Below are 16,278 nucleotides of genomic sequence, written 5' to 3'. Positions count from 1 at the left end.
GAATTGATGGGGGCTGACGAGTTGATGGGTGCAGCACACCAACATGGCACAAGTATACATATGTAACAAACCTGCACGTTATGCACATGTACCCTAGAACTTAAAGTATAATAATATAAATTTAAAAACCCAGTTTTAACTACTTTACCAAAATGCCTCCCAAGGACTGTTCGGTCTTCTGTCTTACTGTCTCACACTCCTGGTCGCTTGTCCCCATTCCCCCTACCACTCCCGTAAGTCAGACCCTGCATGATTCATGAAGGGAATGTCAAAGGGCCTCCTATTTGGTCTCCTCACCTTCATACCCTCTCCCTTCCTATCCCTGGGTATGTCCTACCAAAGGTATTGTACCATGCAGCAGAGAAGAGCTGGTCTTTGGTTCTTTGACTCAACTTTGAATCCCAGTGTCATCAGTTGCCTGCCTCTGCATTCTTGGGTTAACTGAATGAGAATAGCATCTGTATTAAGAATTTTCTTTTTGAGTGTTTAATGAGATAACATAGGTCAAGACCTTCCCATTGTGCCTGACACATAGTAAAGGCTCATGTATTAGTCCATTTTTACACTGACATAAAGAACTACCTGAGACTCTAATTTAAAAAGAGGTGTAATTGACTCACAGTTCCTCATGGCTGGGGAGGCCGCAAGAAACTTACAATTATGGCACAAGGTGAAAGACAAGCAAGCACCTTCTTCACAAGGTGGCAGGAGAGAGCAAGAGTGAAGGGGGAACTCCCACACACTTTTAAACTATCATATCTAATAGAACTCACTATCATGAGAACAGCATAAGGGATATCACCCCCATGATCCAATCACCTCTCACCAGGTCCCTCCCTCGACACGTGGTAATTACAACTTGAGATGATATTTGAGTGGAGACAGAGCCAAACCATATCATTCTGCCCCTGGACCCTCCCAAATTTCATGTCTTTCTCACATTTCAAAACACACTCCCAAATCTCATGTCTTTCTCACATTTCAAAACACAATCATGCCTTCCCAACAGTCCCCTAAAGTCTTAACTCATTCCAGTACTAACTCAAAAGTCCAAGTCCAGAGTCTCATCTGAGACAAGGGAAGTCCCTTCTGCCTATGAGCCTGTAAAATCAAAAGCAAATTAGTTACTTCCAAGATAAAATGAGGATACAGGCATTGGGTAGATGCTCCCATTCCAAATGGGAGAAATTGGCCAAAACAAAGGGACCACAGGCCCCAGTCTAATCCAAAACCCAAGGCAGTCATTAAACCTTAAAGCTCCAAAATAATCTCCTTTGACTCTGTGTCTCATATCCAGGCCACATCAATGTAAGAGGTGGGCTCCCAAGGCCTTGGGCAGCTCCACCCCTGTGGCTCTGCAGGATACAGCCCCCGAGGCTGCTTTCACAAACTGGTGTTGACTGCCCATAGCTTTTCCAGGTACACAGTGCAAGCTGTCAGTGGATCTACCATTCAGGGGTCTGAAGGATGATGACCCTCTTCTCACAGCTCCACTAGGCAGTGTCCCAGTGGGGACTCTGTATGGTGAGTCGTCAGCCCCACATTTTCCCTCTGCATGGCCCTAGTAGAGGTTCTCCATGAGGGCTCTGCCCTGCAGCAGGCTTCTGCCTGGACATCCAGGCGTTTCCATACATCCTCTGAAATCTAGGCAGAGGTTCCCAAACCTCAATTCTTGCCATCTATTTACCCACAGATCCCCAACACCACATAGAAGCAGCCAAGGCTTGGGGCTTACACCCTCTAAAGCAATGGCCCAAACTGCACCTTGGTTCCTTTTAGCCACAGCTGGAGCTTGAGCAGCTGGGACAAAAGTCACCATGTCCCACGTCTGCACAGACCAGCAGGGCCCTGGTCCTGGCCCAGAAAACCATTTTCCCTCCTTGGTCTCCCAGCCTGTGATAGCAGGGGCTGCTGTGAAGATCTCTGAAATGCCCTTGGAGACATTTTCTCCATTGTCATGACTATTAACATTTGGATTTTTACTTATGCAGATTTCTGCTTGAATTTCTCCCCAGAAAATGTTTTTTTTTTTGTTTTGTTTTGTTTTGTTTTGTTTTGTTTTTACTACCACATAGGTTGCAAATTTTCCAAACTTTTATGCTCTGCTTCCCGTTTAAACATAAGTTCCAATTTCAGACCATCCCTTTGTGAATGTGTATGACCATATGCTTTTGGAATCAACGAGGTCAAATCTTAAATGCTTTGCTACTTAGAAATTTCTGCTGCTAGATATCCTAAATCCTCTCTTTCAAGTTGAAAGTTCCACAGATCTCTAGAGGAGAAGAAAAATGCTGCCAGTCCCTTTGCCAAAGTGTAGCAAGTGTAACGTTTACTTCCAGTTCCCAATAAGTTTCTTATTTTTATCTGAGACCACTTCAACCTCGACTTCATTGTCCATATCACTATCAGCATTTTGGTGAAATTCACTCAACAAGTCTCTAGGAAGTTTCAAACTTTCTCACGTCTTCCTGTCTTCTTGTGAGCCCTCCAAACTGTTCTGACCTCTGCCTGTTACCTGCTTCCAAAGTTGCTTCCACATTTTCAGGTATCTTTATAGCAGTACCCCACTTTGGGTACCAATTTTCTGTATTAGTCCATTTTCACACTGCTATAAAGAACTACCTGAGACTCGGTAATTTACAAATAAAAGAAGTTTAATTGACTAACAGTTCAGCATGGCTGGGGAGGCCTCAGGAAACTTACAATCATCACAGAAGGTGAAGGAGAAGCAGGCACCTTCTTCACAAGGCAGCAGGAGACAGCAAGAATGAAGGGGGTACTGCCACACACTTTCAAACCATCAGATCTCATGAGAACTCACTCACTATCATGAGAACAGCATAAGGGAAACTGCTTTCATGATCCAGTCACCTCCCACCAGGTCTCTCCCTCGACACATGGGAATTACAACTTGAGATGAAATTCAGGTAGGGACACAGAGCCAATCCATATCAGTTTAATACATGTTAACTATTGTTATGTCATTCTTCGCAGGAGAAACCTTCAATCCTGTTTCCCCCTTTCCCAATGCCATTTACCACCATGGGTACTCAGCACCCACCACAACCTAGCCCTGAAATTCTTTTTCATCTAATTTCTTTGTTTCTACAGTCCATCCAATCATCTCTTCTGTGTCCTGACCTCACAGTGGGATGTAGGGAGATGAACGTGTGTTCTGGAGTCAGGTAGATCTGGGCTTCAACCTCAGTTTTTCCCCTTCCTTGCTCTGTGAGTTTGGGCTGATTCCTTAAGCTCTCTGGGCCTCAGTTTCTTCATATGTAACATGAGGATAAGGTTATAGTGAGGATTACACATAGAAGAGCATCGTCCTAACACCTACTAGGTGTTTGTGCCTAGCATCTATATTGTTCATTAAATCCCTGCTCCAACTAGCCTGCCAGTCCTGCGCCCAGCACACTATCTTCTTTTCTATCTATTTCTTTACATCTCTAGGCACCGTTCTTCCAACTGGAAAGTTTCCTTGCTCCACCACCTTCTTTTGGATTGGTGCTTCATATCTGTAATAATACCAAGAGCTTTGTTTTGTACAATTCTTTACAGCTTTCACAATTCTTTCCAAAACTGTCTCAATTAATTTGTACAACTCTGGGAGATACTCCAGTTTGGTAATTATTATTTCTATTTTTTAAAGGGAAACCGAGGCTCTGAGAGATTGAATGACTGATTTATGGTTATAAATGGGGCTTGGAGGCTGGTCACCATGCCCTTCTTCCCTGCACCATTTTGCACCTGAGTGACTGCTGCTCACCTGACATCAATACCCTTTGTAATGTTGCAAATTGTTTTTCCACAGGTGCCTGTCTTGTCCCCCTAGGGCAGGGACATAGTCTTATTCCTTTCCCCTGGCCAAGTGCCTTTCAAATATCTGTTATTTGGTTGATGTCATTAAACGTGTTAAAATTTGAATTAGTATGTTATGTTGCAAGACCATTGCAGGAAACTAATAGCTGTATTGGCTATGAGGTTGAAGTGGTATAATTAAATTTTACTTAAGAGTGAGAATCATAAAGATAGGTCCCACGCTTGAGGTGCCTGCTTCTCTGCACTCGTGCCTTTGGACTTTGATTCCTTGGATCTGGGGAATTTGGAGTTGGCTGCTCCATCCTCTGTGCTCTGCATTCTTGTGCTATAAATAACCCTGACCACAGTGGACTGTAATTAATCCGCTTATCCATCTGTTTCCCCCACCCTCAGACTGTGAGTCCCTTCAGGGCAACACCATATCCAGTCCTCCTCAGTGTCCAGGGCCCGCCACTGTGCTTGGCACATAATGGAAGTTATATGAATAAGCCAGAAAGATCCATCTGGGTCCCTCCCCTAATCCCCTAGGATTGTACATGTTCCCATTATCTTACTTATAGTACATATTTCTTACCTCTTATACTGAATTAAAGGCAGGTTTCATGTTTTACTCAGTTTTGTAGCCTCCCTAACAACCATGAAAGGAAGAAACTATAATTATTGACTGTCTATTGTGTGCCAGTAGTGATTTTAATATATTGTCTCACTTTTAAATAATTTAATTTAATTATCATAATAGGTTGATAGGGTCGACATTATCATCCCTGAATTACAAATGAGGGAACTGAGACTCAGGGAAATAAAGTAATTGAATTTAACCAAGTTTACAAAGCCAGTAAGTGTCTATGCTAGCATTTCAATCCCTGTCTGCTGGCTCGAAGACCAATGCCTTTCTTTTTTGTTGTTGCTCTTTGTTTTTTAACAGCACATAGGATACTGCCTTAGCTTAGCAGGTGTCAACTCTGCTGAACTTATCAACTCTGCTGAACTAAGGCTTGAATTTAATCACAGTGAATCAAATCTGTGCAAGCTTGTTCCCAACTATGTCAAGTGCATATACTGCTGCCCTCCCATTTGATTGTCTGGATGAAATGCTTCTGGAAACATATACTGAGCACTAACAACACACTAGGCACAGCACTAGGTATTGGGCTGAAGGCAGGCTCCCTCAAGAAACGTTCGGCCTAGTGAAATAACAGACTGTAACAGTGATAATAAATGTGATTTGTGCTATGGCAAGACAGAAGACAAAAGCTTAGGTTGGCCTGCGGTGGTCTTGAGGAACTTCTGAGTATTTTATAAAGGAGGAATGGGAGTTGGCTAAGCCAAACAAGAAGAGAGTACAGAGCAAAGAGTATATGGTAATTCTGCACTGAGGTATAGAATTTCAGGCGGGACAGGCCTGAAACAAGTAATATTTTGGTGGAGAAGGGCAGGGAGAGCAAGAGATTCTGAAGCTGGTCACTCTGTCCACATCACGAACCTAAGGCCATTACTGGCTACCAGCCATTGCCCCTACACAAGCGTACTTTGGCTTAGACGACAGCTAGGACTCTCTTCACTCAAGAAATGAGTTAGAGAAACAGCTGGCAGCATATCTATCTGTCTACTCTAGGGATATGAGAGATGAGGGATAAACATGGGGTCTGCATTTTCCTGATGTGTAGGAAATAATGAACAAGCAATTGGGCAAACCCACATGGTCTTCTGCCTGGGGTGGGCCATGGCTGCCCTCAGCAGGCCAGGAAGGTGCAGCCTGGCTTTACACCTATATTCTTGATGTGCCCCTGGAGCAAAGGGCCATCGGGAAGCGATGTGAGCTGTAAACAGAACCAGGCCATGTTCAGAACCACTTTCTTAGGTGCTGGGCTGAAGAGTTCTCCCCACTCTTGGCTGCCAGGTGGGAAACTGAAAATGTCAGTTGGGTTCACCCAGTTCAAGTTTTCCTCTTTGCTATGCCTGAAAATGTTATTTAACTTGAGACTTTGTTTAAGCAACCAAAGAATGGCTGAGAATTGAGCCAACCCTGTGATGAACTAACTATATGTAACTTAGTAAATAATAAATTTTTATGTATCTATATTCATCACATGCAAAAACAAATCCAGTAGGGTGCTGATACTATCAGTTCCTTCTTCCTCCCTTCCTTGGGAACTTAAATAAAATCCTCAAGTCAAGTTCTGTCTTGGTCCAGCCCAGATCTTACTCTGTTTTCCCATGCTATTGTGTTGTGCATTAATTCCCTCTCACATCCTGCTGCAGCTGCCATCCCATGTGATCTTCACCAAATCACTGTGGACTGGTCACTTCCCCATATTCAAACTGTCTATCCCATCCTTTAAATTTAGTTATTGCCCCTTGTACTGAAATGTACATGAAACTCAGCTGAAATCAACCATGTTTACTTCTAAGGCTAGTCTGCACACATTTCTTCTATCTTTTGCTCCTTGCTTACCTCTCTAGCTCTCCACTCCAACTGTGCTCCCTCCAATGCATTCTTCACACTGCTGTCTGGATGATTTATCTAAAATTCAAATGCAATTATATCACTCCCCTGCCAGAACCCTTCAGTGGTTTTCAGATCCTTTCAAATGACATCCAAACTCCTGAAGCATTTAGAGCAAGGCCATTCATGAGCCAGCTTCCTCCTACCTCCCTGGCATCATCCCCTAACTTTCCCCTTGACAGTTTGTGACACATCGATGCTGAATTAGTTATGACTCTCCAAACACACAATGTTATTTAATGTTTCTGAGTCTGGGTATGGCTATACCACCCTGAATACACCCAATCTTGTCTGATCTCAGAAGCTAAGCAGGGTCGGGCCCGGTTAGCACTTGGATGGGAGTCTGCCAGAACAGTCCTTTCTACTCTATTTTGCCTTACAAATATGATCAGCTTTTAACATTCTCTCAACTATCCCCTTCTCTGAGACTTTCCTAGACAGAACGCATCTCTGGGCTGCCTCTGTCTTGTTCAACATCTGCTATTACCTGTCTATACATTCCCAAGACCTATTTACTTATAGGAACTCTCTCTTATCACTGAATAGCACAGGGCCTAAGACAGAATAGGTGCTTAGTCAGTGCTCTTTGAATCATTGTCCAATTACGCATCCTCACCATCATTTAAGGGACTCATGTTTCAGCCACAGCCACACTGATAACTGCATCCTGATTGACTTTCCCAGGTCGGGCCAATCACTGGTCTGCAATCATCGGAGGATCCCACTCCAAGAATTATGTACTGTGGGAATATGGAGGATATGCCAGCGAAGGTGTCAAACAAGTTGCAGAATTGGGCTCACCTGTGAAAATGGAGGAAGAAATTCGACAACAGGTAAGACAAAAAAATCACAGAATGACCAAATAACAGAAATGCAATCAAAGCACTCCTTAGATATTGTTCCCAGAGGCTTGAAATTTGCAGTACAGTGTGCTAGAAGAAAATCTATTTGCTGAGTTTGGGGTTTTATGTTAAGTAGAGGATAGACAGAGGCACAAATATCCATTTTGTTGTCTCAGATTGTCCCTGACTGCATTCATGTTTTCTTCAGCCTGTGCTAAATGCTGCTGCTGTGGCCACATTGTTGGGATGCCTTGTCTCTAGTCTCCTGAGAGTCAAAGCTGTGAATTAAGGTTTTCTTACTGTGATCTTTGAGAGGGTCAGAGGAGTAATAGTCAAGCTGTCCAGCCAAATCCCCAAAATAAGCGTTTGTGTGTTGGCATGTGCTTTTTGCAACTATGTCTTGAGGTACTTGATAAATTAGTCGTTAGTTCATCATAATCATTATGGACTAAGGCATCTCCTGTGTCCTATGTTGTGTGGGCCCAGGAGCAGTCCTATTATCTAGGCCCTCACTGATACCTATGCGAGATAAGGGAGAAAAAGCCCATAATTCTTGTCAATTCATTTGGCTGACAATGCCATCATTCTTCATCAAAAGCCTGATTAGGTTGACACCAGAGAGGAGGCTAATGAGAGAACCTTGGAAGAAGAGCCACGTGGCTCAGTGGTGGTTTACTGCAAGACGTGGCAGGGCAGCTTTAGCCATCACTACCCACAAAAGCCCGTCCAGCCTGAGAGAGCATATGGGAGCATGTCCCACTGCCCACCAAGTGCTCTGGAGGAAGTAAGGAAAGAGGAAAGCATGCTTGGGATGTGATCATTTTGCAACACAGGTCACTAAGAGGCTGTTGCCCTCCCTGTGCTCCTGTCCCACATCTCCTGAGACAATGCAGGAGGCTAAGGAAACACCAGGGACCCCATCTCCCAGTATGCATGTGCCCAGAGGCCTGAACTGCACAGCAGGGCAAGCACAGCTGAGGCCTGCAGTGCTCCCTACCATCTGGACTCCAAGCTGCCCACAAACCCTAAATCGGATGCAACAAAGGTCACTCTGACTCCTGCTATAAATCCCCTGAGGAATCAGAAAAATGCCCTAGAATGAGCTTATGTTTCTTATTAATTTGATTTAAAGTCTTTCCTCCTTTCTTGGAAAAAAAAAGATGTTTGACCAGATGTTTTAAGAGTGCATTCTATTCATCCAAGATGAGCTATCTGACTATGCTCTGTTTCTCTGACTCTGGCTGCCGTGCCTCACAATTGGCATCGCTCCTTCAGACTATGGCAAAGTTATGCAGGGCACCATATTGGCGCTAGTCTGTCTAGCCTATCATGAGGGAACCCTTGTTTGGGATCCTGGGGGTCCACATTCCCAGTTCTCAAGTATGGAATTGTGCCTCCCTGATTTGTCAAGCTCCATAGTGTGGAATCTTGAAAACCTTTTGTTACAAATAGTAGTTGAAATATTAAAGTTTGCCAGTTAATTACATCAGGGTCAGGGACATCTTCACGATAATGTCAGTCTCACTTGTTGGCTTACTTGAGAGTTTTCTGGAAAAAGAAGCCTGCAGGAATTATATGTAACTGGAACTATATTGTGCTGGTGAACATTATCTGACATGTGTCATAGCAATAAAAAGATTGAAAACTCATGGGTGGGACCCCCCACCACCACCACTGCCAGCCTCAGAATGTCCCTCTTAGGAAAAGGTTCTTTGGTATGTTCCTAGTCAGCATGCCTGTGATTGGCTTGTATTACCACACAGGCAACATCTGTCTGCCTATCCCAGCTGGCTAGTGTTTCAGACATACAGTCGTAATAATGAGTTTAATTATGGGTACCGCACATGGAATGAGCATATCTCAGAGCCCATCACTACCTTTCAGGCTCCCTGGGTGCTGGATATCTACTTTTAGCCCCCCTCACATGTAGGCTGAGAGGATGCTATTATGATCCCAGTTTTACAGATAAGGAAACCAAGGCAAGGTCAACAGCAGAGAATACCAGGACTTAAACCCAACTCTGTCTGGCTCCAAAGCCCAGACAGTACTAGATGTATAATCTGCTCTGTGTAAACCTGGGGCCACTTGTTCAAAACTTGTTGAGAATCTCAAGATGGTAATACCGTGAATTTCATAGCACGGGGTCCTGTGAGATTGCACAGGTCAGCTGCCCATGAAGCCAGGCCTACTTGTATACTTTCCCTGTCCCACACAGCTGCCCGACAGAGAAATTCCTCTTGCCAACCTCTCAATCTGGCCTCTGCTATCAGTGCCTCGGGTTCCCCAGCTCCTGGGAAAGTCAGTTGGATAGGGTGATTTCAGGATTCCAAATAATTCATCTTTCTAAATATTGTTCCCTGCAAGCACACAATTAATTATATTTTTTTGTAAGTCGGGTAAGAAACAACAGTAAAAGAAGCAAGAATGTGAATCCTCCTAGAATATGAAAGTGTCCTCTGAATAACCAGAAACTTGCTTGAAAACATCAACAAACTAACACAGTGTTCTCAGCCTTTAATACTTTTTATCCTACCAATCACTCTGTCAAAGAACCTGAGTCCAGCCATGATGAAAATAAAAAGCCCTCTTTTCTCAAGAAAGACATTTATATGCTTACCAGCATTCTCTTATTATAAACTTACTGCTCACTGCAAGTTTCAAGGGCATGAAGAATCACAATAGCTATTGTTGGAGGTAAATTTTATGCTGATGACTTTCAAGCACAAATGAACAAAAATACTAATCCCATTAATAGTGGAAAGTTATAATAATACTGTTGAGTATAAATTTTAATGTTACTATAACTGCAAAACACCAAGAAAATTAATGAAAAATTACAGCAGAATTATTGGCAGTAGTGGCACTCGTAGCTGGGGCTGGGGAAGGCCACAATGCTCGCTCCTTTGTGGGAAGACAAAGGCAAGTGGGTCCTGGTGGCCAGGACACCTAGGGACTGGGAATTAGAAATACTGAGCTATGGCTAGTCTGGCAGGTCACAAATGGGTAATCCAAGGCAGGCGGGGGCCGCAGGAAATGGTAGATCACACTTGTAGGTTGGTGTGGGAGTGGAAAGTGTGCTTATGAATACTCGTTATGAAAACACTTCATCCCACTAAGACCATTTCTACTTCAGTAAGCCCATATTTCTGGCATGTTTACTAAGTGTCTGGTTCTCTGCTGGATGCTGGCCCAAAGATGATGCCCCTTTCACTCAGTTATTCAGGCTAGAATCCTTGATCTCTCCACACCAAAACTCATGCCTTCTCTTTTAAATTCATCCAGTTCAATCTGCCCTCATCACCACCTCCCTCCACTTATCTCTTGCCTAAATTGCTGCACTAGCCTCCTGATGTCCCTGCCTCTGATTCTGCTCCTATTGCCCATGCTGCCCCAGGGCCATCTTTATAAAAAATAAATCAGATTATGCCGCTCCCCCACTTAAAATGTTTAATGGCTTCTCCTTAACCCTAAGATAAAGTCCAAATTCCTTATCATAGCCTGAATACCCTGTATGTCCTGGCCTTGTCTTACCTCTCCAATTTTATTTCTTGCTGCAACTCTAAATTTTGGGCATACAGAACCTCTTTCAGTCTGCACAAGAGGGCCATGCCCTTCTTGCCTCTGGACCTTCTCTCAGCCAGGACATCTTCCAGTAGCCTTGTAATTGGTGAACTCCTATTCATCCCTCAGAACTTAGCTTAGATGTTGCTTCTTCCAGGAGAAGTACAGAATCAGAAGAATTCCCTGATTCTGTACTAAATTGATCTTCCCAAGTGCTCTCCCAGCACTTTGTACTTCTCCTGTTGTTAGCATCATCACACTTACATATTTGTTTGATGTCTCTCCCTCACTAAACAACAAGGTTTAAAGCTGCCCTTCCCACTATTGTATCCCCTGAGCTTGGCATAGTATTGAATGCTTCCTAAATGTTTCTTGAATATATAGTTTGTTCATTCAATAACTTTATAAATATTTATTGAACTTTTTAGTTTATTCATTTGGTAATTTGACTGAACACCTACTATATGCTAGGCTTTGCAGATGCAGCAGTAATCAAGAAAACTCCTTTCCTTCATGAGCCTACATCCTAACAGTGGAGAAAAGGAAAACAAGTAAAATACATATATTTAAGTGAAAAGAAACCAACAAGGGTGGTGGTGACATAAAGAGGATTAGGAGTAGGGAGGGGCCTGTTTTAGATAAACTGGTCAGGGAAAGTCTCCCTAACAAGTGACCGTGAAGCAGAAACCCAAAAGACAAGTGTAGGGGAAAATCATTTTAGATGCTAGCAACAGCACGTGCAAAGGGCCTATGGGAGAACACACCTTATTGTGCTTAGAACTAAAAAAAGACTAGTGTGGCACAAGGATAGTGAGGGGATTGTGGCACAAAAGGAGGCTGGAAAGTTAAATGCAGGACCACTTTGTCTCTACACAGACGAAATCCACAGACAAAGTGGGAGAGGCACATACATGATTATTTCCATAGAAGGAACTTTTTTGCTTAGAGGAATCTGTGCATCTGTTGGGGAAATGTGGGCACAAATGTGGGCAGGGCCTTGTTGGGTTTCCTCTCTGCTGGAGTCTCCTTTTCCAATCCACATCTGCTTCTTTCCACTATTCTAATCCTTCGTTAGGGTTACTTTTATCTCTTCAATAATTTTAAATATGTCTAATTGTCTCTTTCAGATTATTCTATTTTTTCATAATCTTAGAGACTACTTTTCCTTTTCATTGAACTTGCTCTTGGTGTCATTAGTTTGTTCTTTGGTTTTAAATTGTTTGATCATCTTCAGTGGTATTTGTTTTGTTTTTTTGAGATGGAGTTTTGCTCTTGTCACCCAGGCTAGAGTGCAGTGGTGCGATCTCAGCTCACTGCAACCTTCGCCTCCTGGGTTCAAGCAATTCTCCTGCCTCAGCCTCCTGAGTAGCTGGGATTACAGGCACCCACCATCATGCCCAGCTAATTTTTTTATTTTTAGTAGAGACAGGGTTTTATGTTGGTCAGGCTGATCTCGAACTCCTGACCTCAGGTGATCCACCCACCTTGGCCTTCCAAAGTGCTGGGATTACAGGCATGAGCCACCATACTCAGCCTTAGTAGTTTTTTTTTTTTTTTCCTTTTTCTTTTTTTCCTGTTGGAGGAAAAAAGGTTCAAGTGATGGTGTCTTTACAGTGACTTTGTATTTTCTTCTCCTGGTCCCACCCAAGTTTTTGTGTCATTTCTCAGATTGGAATTGCCCACTGCACAGCTAGTATACATCTGGACCCTGCATTTACGCGTGAGAGAGATTAGGAATTCCATTTCTTGGAGGTGCCTCGGGCAGAAGCAAGCTTCCTTGCCTGGTTCCCAAATGCTTGATGGAGGGTTTTCTCATGCCCTATTCACAAACACGGTGCCCTTTAAAACATCCAACTGTACGCAGGCATGCCCTCCCATGCCCCACTTCTCACTGGCTCAAGATTTCCCCTTCTTTCCATGTATGGGCTGCTAAACCCCCGCCTCCAGCTCCTGGGGCCCATATCCCAGTCCAGGGCCCCAGCAGCTCACCATGCACTAGCTCCTGCTTACTGTTTTGAGTTAGACTTTCTTCCCCATTTCTGGCATCTGGGCAGTTTTTCTAAACTCATTTACATATTTCTGTAATGTGTTTTGTTGTATTTGTCCAGCATTTCTATCTGTTTGTAGAAGGAAAGAGAACTTTTTGTGTCACTTCAGTTTTCCACATTTTCAGGTATCCAACTAATATCTGTAACACCTAACAAATATCTGAATTGATTGACAAGCAAGCCATGAATGGTTCTTGCATAAAACTCTGAGCTTTGAAGAGCCACCCATTTATTAAAAATCTATTAGAAAAATCACTCCAGCTTTTATATTCCTCTGGATTCAAGGCTTTCCTGACCATAAAAGGTCAGATAATGGTGGCCCCTAACACAGGCATTGATTATTTCACCTTCAGGAGACCTTGCTTTGGAGGATGACTTGAACCAGCCCACAGGATTATCACACCACCTGTGGCATGGGAAGCAATACACAAGCAGATGTTATTTTTCTTTAAAGTTGAAACAGTTTCTATGGCTCCGGGGACTGGAAGAAAAGGTTTGAGAATTTTCTTTACTCATCACCTTTAAATCATTGGAGATGACATATGTCTACTAAACTATTGTTGTTTTCTGATTTTGATTTTCTAAATTTTAGAAAATCACTTTTCTTTCATTAAAACCATAGCCTGACTTCAAGTGTTTTCTATGAATCATGACATGCTGCCTCATCCGGTTTGGAAAAACCACACACACATACACACACCCCACCAGCTTTTATTTATAATAATAAAGGTCCAGTGATCTTCCATGCTTATGAGAAGCAGTGATGTATAATGTCTAAAAGCATTGCCTCTGAATCAAAATTTCTTGAGTTCAAATCCTCGCTCCATCCCCTGCTTACTGTGTGACTTTGGGCAAGTTATTTAACCCCTCTGTGTCTCAGTTCCCTCTTCTATGGGATGAAAATGGCAATTGTGCCAACCTCATAGGGTCATTTTGTGGGCTAAGTGAGCTGATAAGTGTCAAGTGCTTGGAGCAGAGCCTGCCCTAAGAAAGAGATTACTGGATGTTAGCTATCATTACCATGTTTTCATTCTTCAGCCTCTGTTTCCTCATCAGTAAAATGAGGGATTTGTCCTAAGACCTAAGAGCCCCTGCAGGGCTAGAAAATTTAATGTTGCAAGTTCATGTCATTTCTCAGCATGAAAAGGTCCAGAGGATGAGGCCACAACTCCTTTACCATCTACTTCAACTCCTTCAGAATCCCCAGGCTCTGCCCCAGCCTGCCCTCCTATCCCCACTTGACAATGTCATCTCCTAATTTGCCCTAACATTCTTTCCCAAAGTTGACCATAAGCAATTAAGGGTAAGAATTGAGACTTTAAATGTAGAAAGAGCTACAGTAAAACTCCACACCCTTTACCAACTCACTGCTTTGCGCATGCTCCCTCCCTTCCTTGGAACAGTCTCATCAGGATGCTCACCAGAGCTAGTTCAATGCCACCTCCAGAACAGCCCTAGAGGCAGCCATGGAGCGCATCTTCCTGAATTATCAGGACACAAGCCAAGGGGCAGAAATGTGGCCCCCAACCCAAGGAGAGAGGTGGTTTAGTGAAGTCTCGTTTGATTGTAACAGGAACCCATTGAAACTAACTCAAGAACAAAGGAAACTTTGTTGTAGAAAGAAAGTAGGACGCATGAGAACACAAGTTTGTGCAGAGTACAAAAAGCCTCATGAGAGCTGGAACTGGAAGGCATCAGGCTGAGATGACCACTAACTCTCTCTCCCTCCTCCACACTGCCACCAGTGTCAGGTGGTCTTTTCCATGCCCTTCCATGTGAATCTCTCCCCGACTATTTTTCAACAGAGCTGCTGCCTCTGCTTACTTGGTTTGCACATGGCCCCAAATGGTAGCCATAGGATCTTCCTCCTTGGCTTCTCACAGCTAGATGAGCAGTTTTGGTGACTCTTAGTTGAAGCACCAGAAAGACAGGTTGATCACTGGATAGCTTGGGCAATGGTGCCCCCTGCATCAGATAACAACCCTTACTCCAATCTAGTGGCCACCTCTGTGTAAAGAACCATCGGCCTGTTATTGTATCCAGTGGCTGTGGGGAGGGCAGTTTATACTAAAAAAGGGAACTGAAGGCCTGGGTGTCGTGGCTCATGCCTGTAATCCCAGTATTTTGGGAGGCTGAGGTGGGCAGATAACTTGAGCTCGGGAGCTCAAGACCAGCCTGGGCAACACAGTGATCCCTTGTCTCTGCAAGAAGTACCAAAAATTAGCCAGGCATGGAGGCGCACGCCTGTAGTCCCAGCAGTTGGGGAACTGAGGTAGAAGGATCACTTGGCCCAGGAGGCAGAGGCTGCAGTGAGCCATGATCACACCACCTTACTCCAGCCTGGGCGACAGAGTCAGACCCTGTTTCCAAAAAAAAAGGCAGGGGAAACTGAAGGTAGAAGATAAATTTGTATTTCAGGGCAGCAGTGGATGGGCAAGAATTAGACTGAGTTGCAGAGCCCCAGCCAAAGGACAGGAGCTCAGGGCAGGATTTCAGTCCTATAGAAGAGAGGGGCACTAAAGAGAGAAATAGTTCAGGAGCACTAAAGAAAGATGAGGAAAGATCAGCAGAAACCCACAGTTCAGAGCTGCACCAACTGGGTGACAAAATGCTGGGTCTAGAGTTTGGTTTAGCAATTGAGGTGGGATCGAGGGACATTACTAGGCCTAAACACAAGGGTATGGAAAGGCAGAGGTCAGAGAAAGCGTATGGGGCCCCAAAGCACTGTTAAGGCCACTTATTTACCCTTGCCACCTGCTGCCTTGCACTGTTACTTAAGAACCATGAAAACAGTAGAGAACCTGTACTTCTTAAGTCTCTGACCTTGAGTAGGTCATCTAGGCTCACTGAGCCTTAGATTCTACATCTGAAAAACAATAATGAGAATATGAATTACCTCTGTTGGTTATGAAATAATACATGTACAAAGCATGGCTTGGAGTATGAGCTCATTATTAGTCTTATTATTGTGACAAAATAAATTGGAAGTACTTAGAACCCTTTCTTCCTCCCATCTTCTAAGAGGGTATTTTGGTTTTATTGGGTGGGAACACAATGGAAAGAAGACACAAATTGGGGTAGGTAGAATCTACTAGAGAATAAAGACCAGGAAAAGGGAGAAAGAAAGATCCATAGAAGACTTTTAGGCCAGGTGTGGTGGCTCACGCCTGTAATCCCAGCACTTTGGGAGGCCAAGGCAGGTGGATCACTTGAGGTCAGGAGTTCAAGACCAATCTGGCCAACATGGTGAAACCCTGTCTCTATTAAAAATACAAAAATTAGCCAGGCGTGGTGGCGGGCACCTGTAATCCCAGCTACTCAGGAGGCTGAGGCAGGAGAATCACTTGAACCTGGGAGGCAGAGGTTGCAGTGAGCTGAGATTGTGCCACTGCACTCTAGCCTGGGTGACAGAGCGAGTGAGAACTCCATCTCAAATAATAATAATTAATAATAATAATAATAATAAATAATGAAAATAAAAGTAAACACCCCAAGAAGA

The 16,278-nt window shown here is 43.7% G+C and overlaps 1 protein-coding gene across 1 annotated transcript in view; it reads left to right on the top strand.

Moving 5' to 3' along the window:
* SPON1 (spondin 1) overlaps positions 1-16,278 on the top strand; it is a 305,960-nt gene that overhangs the window by 171,798 nt on the left and 117,884 nt on the right. The window contains exon 6 of the mRNA XM_017881549.1: positions 7,013-7,161. Within this exon, the coding sequence (XP_017737038.1) occupies positions 7,013-7,161 (149 nt within the window). The remainder of the gene's footprint in view (positions 1-7,012; positions 7,162-16,278) is intronic.

Source organism: Rhinopithecus bieti, unplaced genomic scaffold, assembly GCF_001698545.2.
Source record: "Rhinopithecus bieti isolate Rb0 unplaced genomic scaffold, ASM169854v2 scaffold_11944, whole genome shotgun sequence".
In the NCBI taxonomy this organism is placed as follows: domain Eukaryota; kingdom Metazoa; phylum Chordata; class Mammalia; order Primates; family Cercopithecidae; genus Rhinopithecus; species Rhinopithecus bieti.
This window is presented reverse-complemented; position numbering and strand designations above follow the sequence as displayed.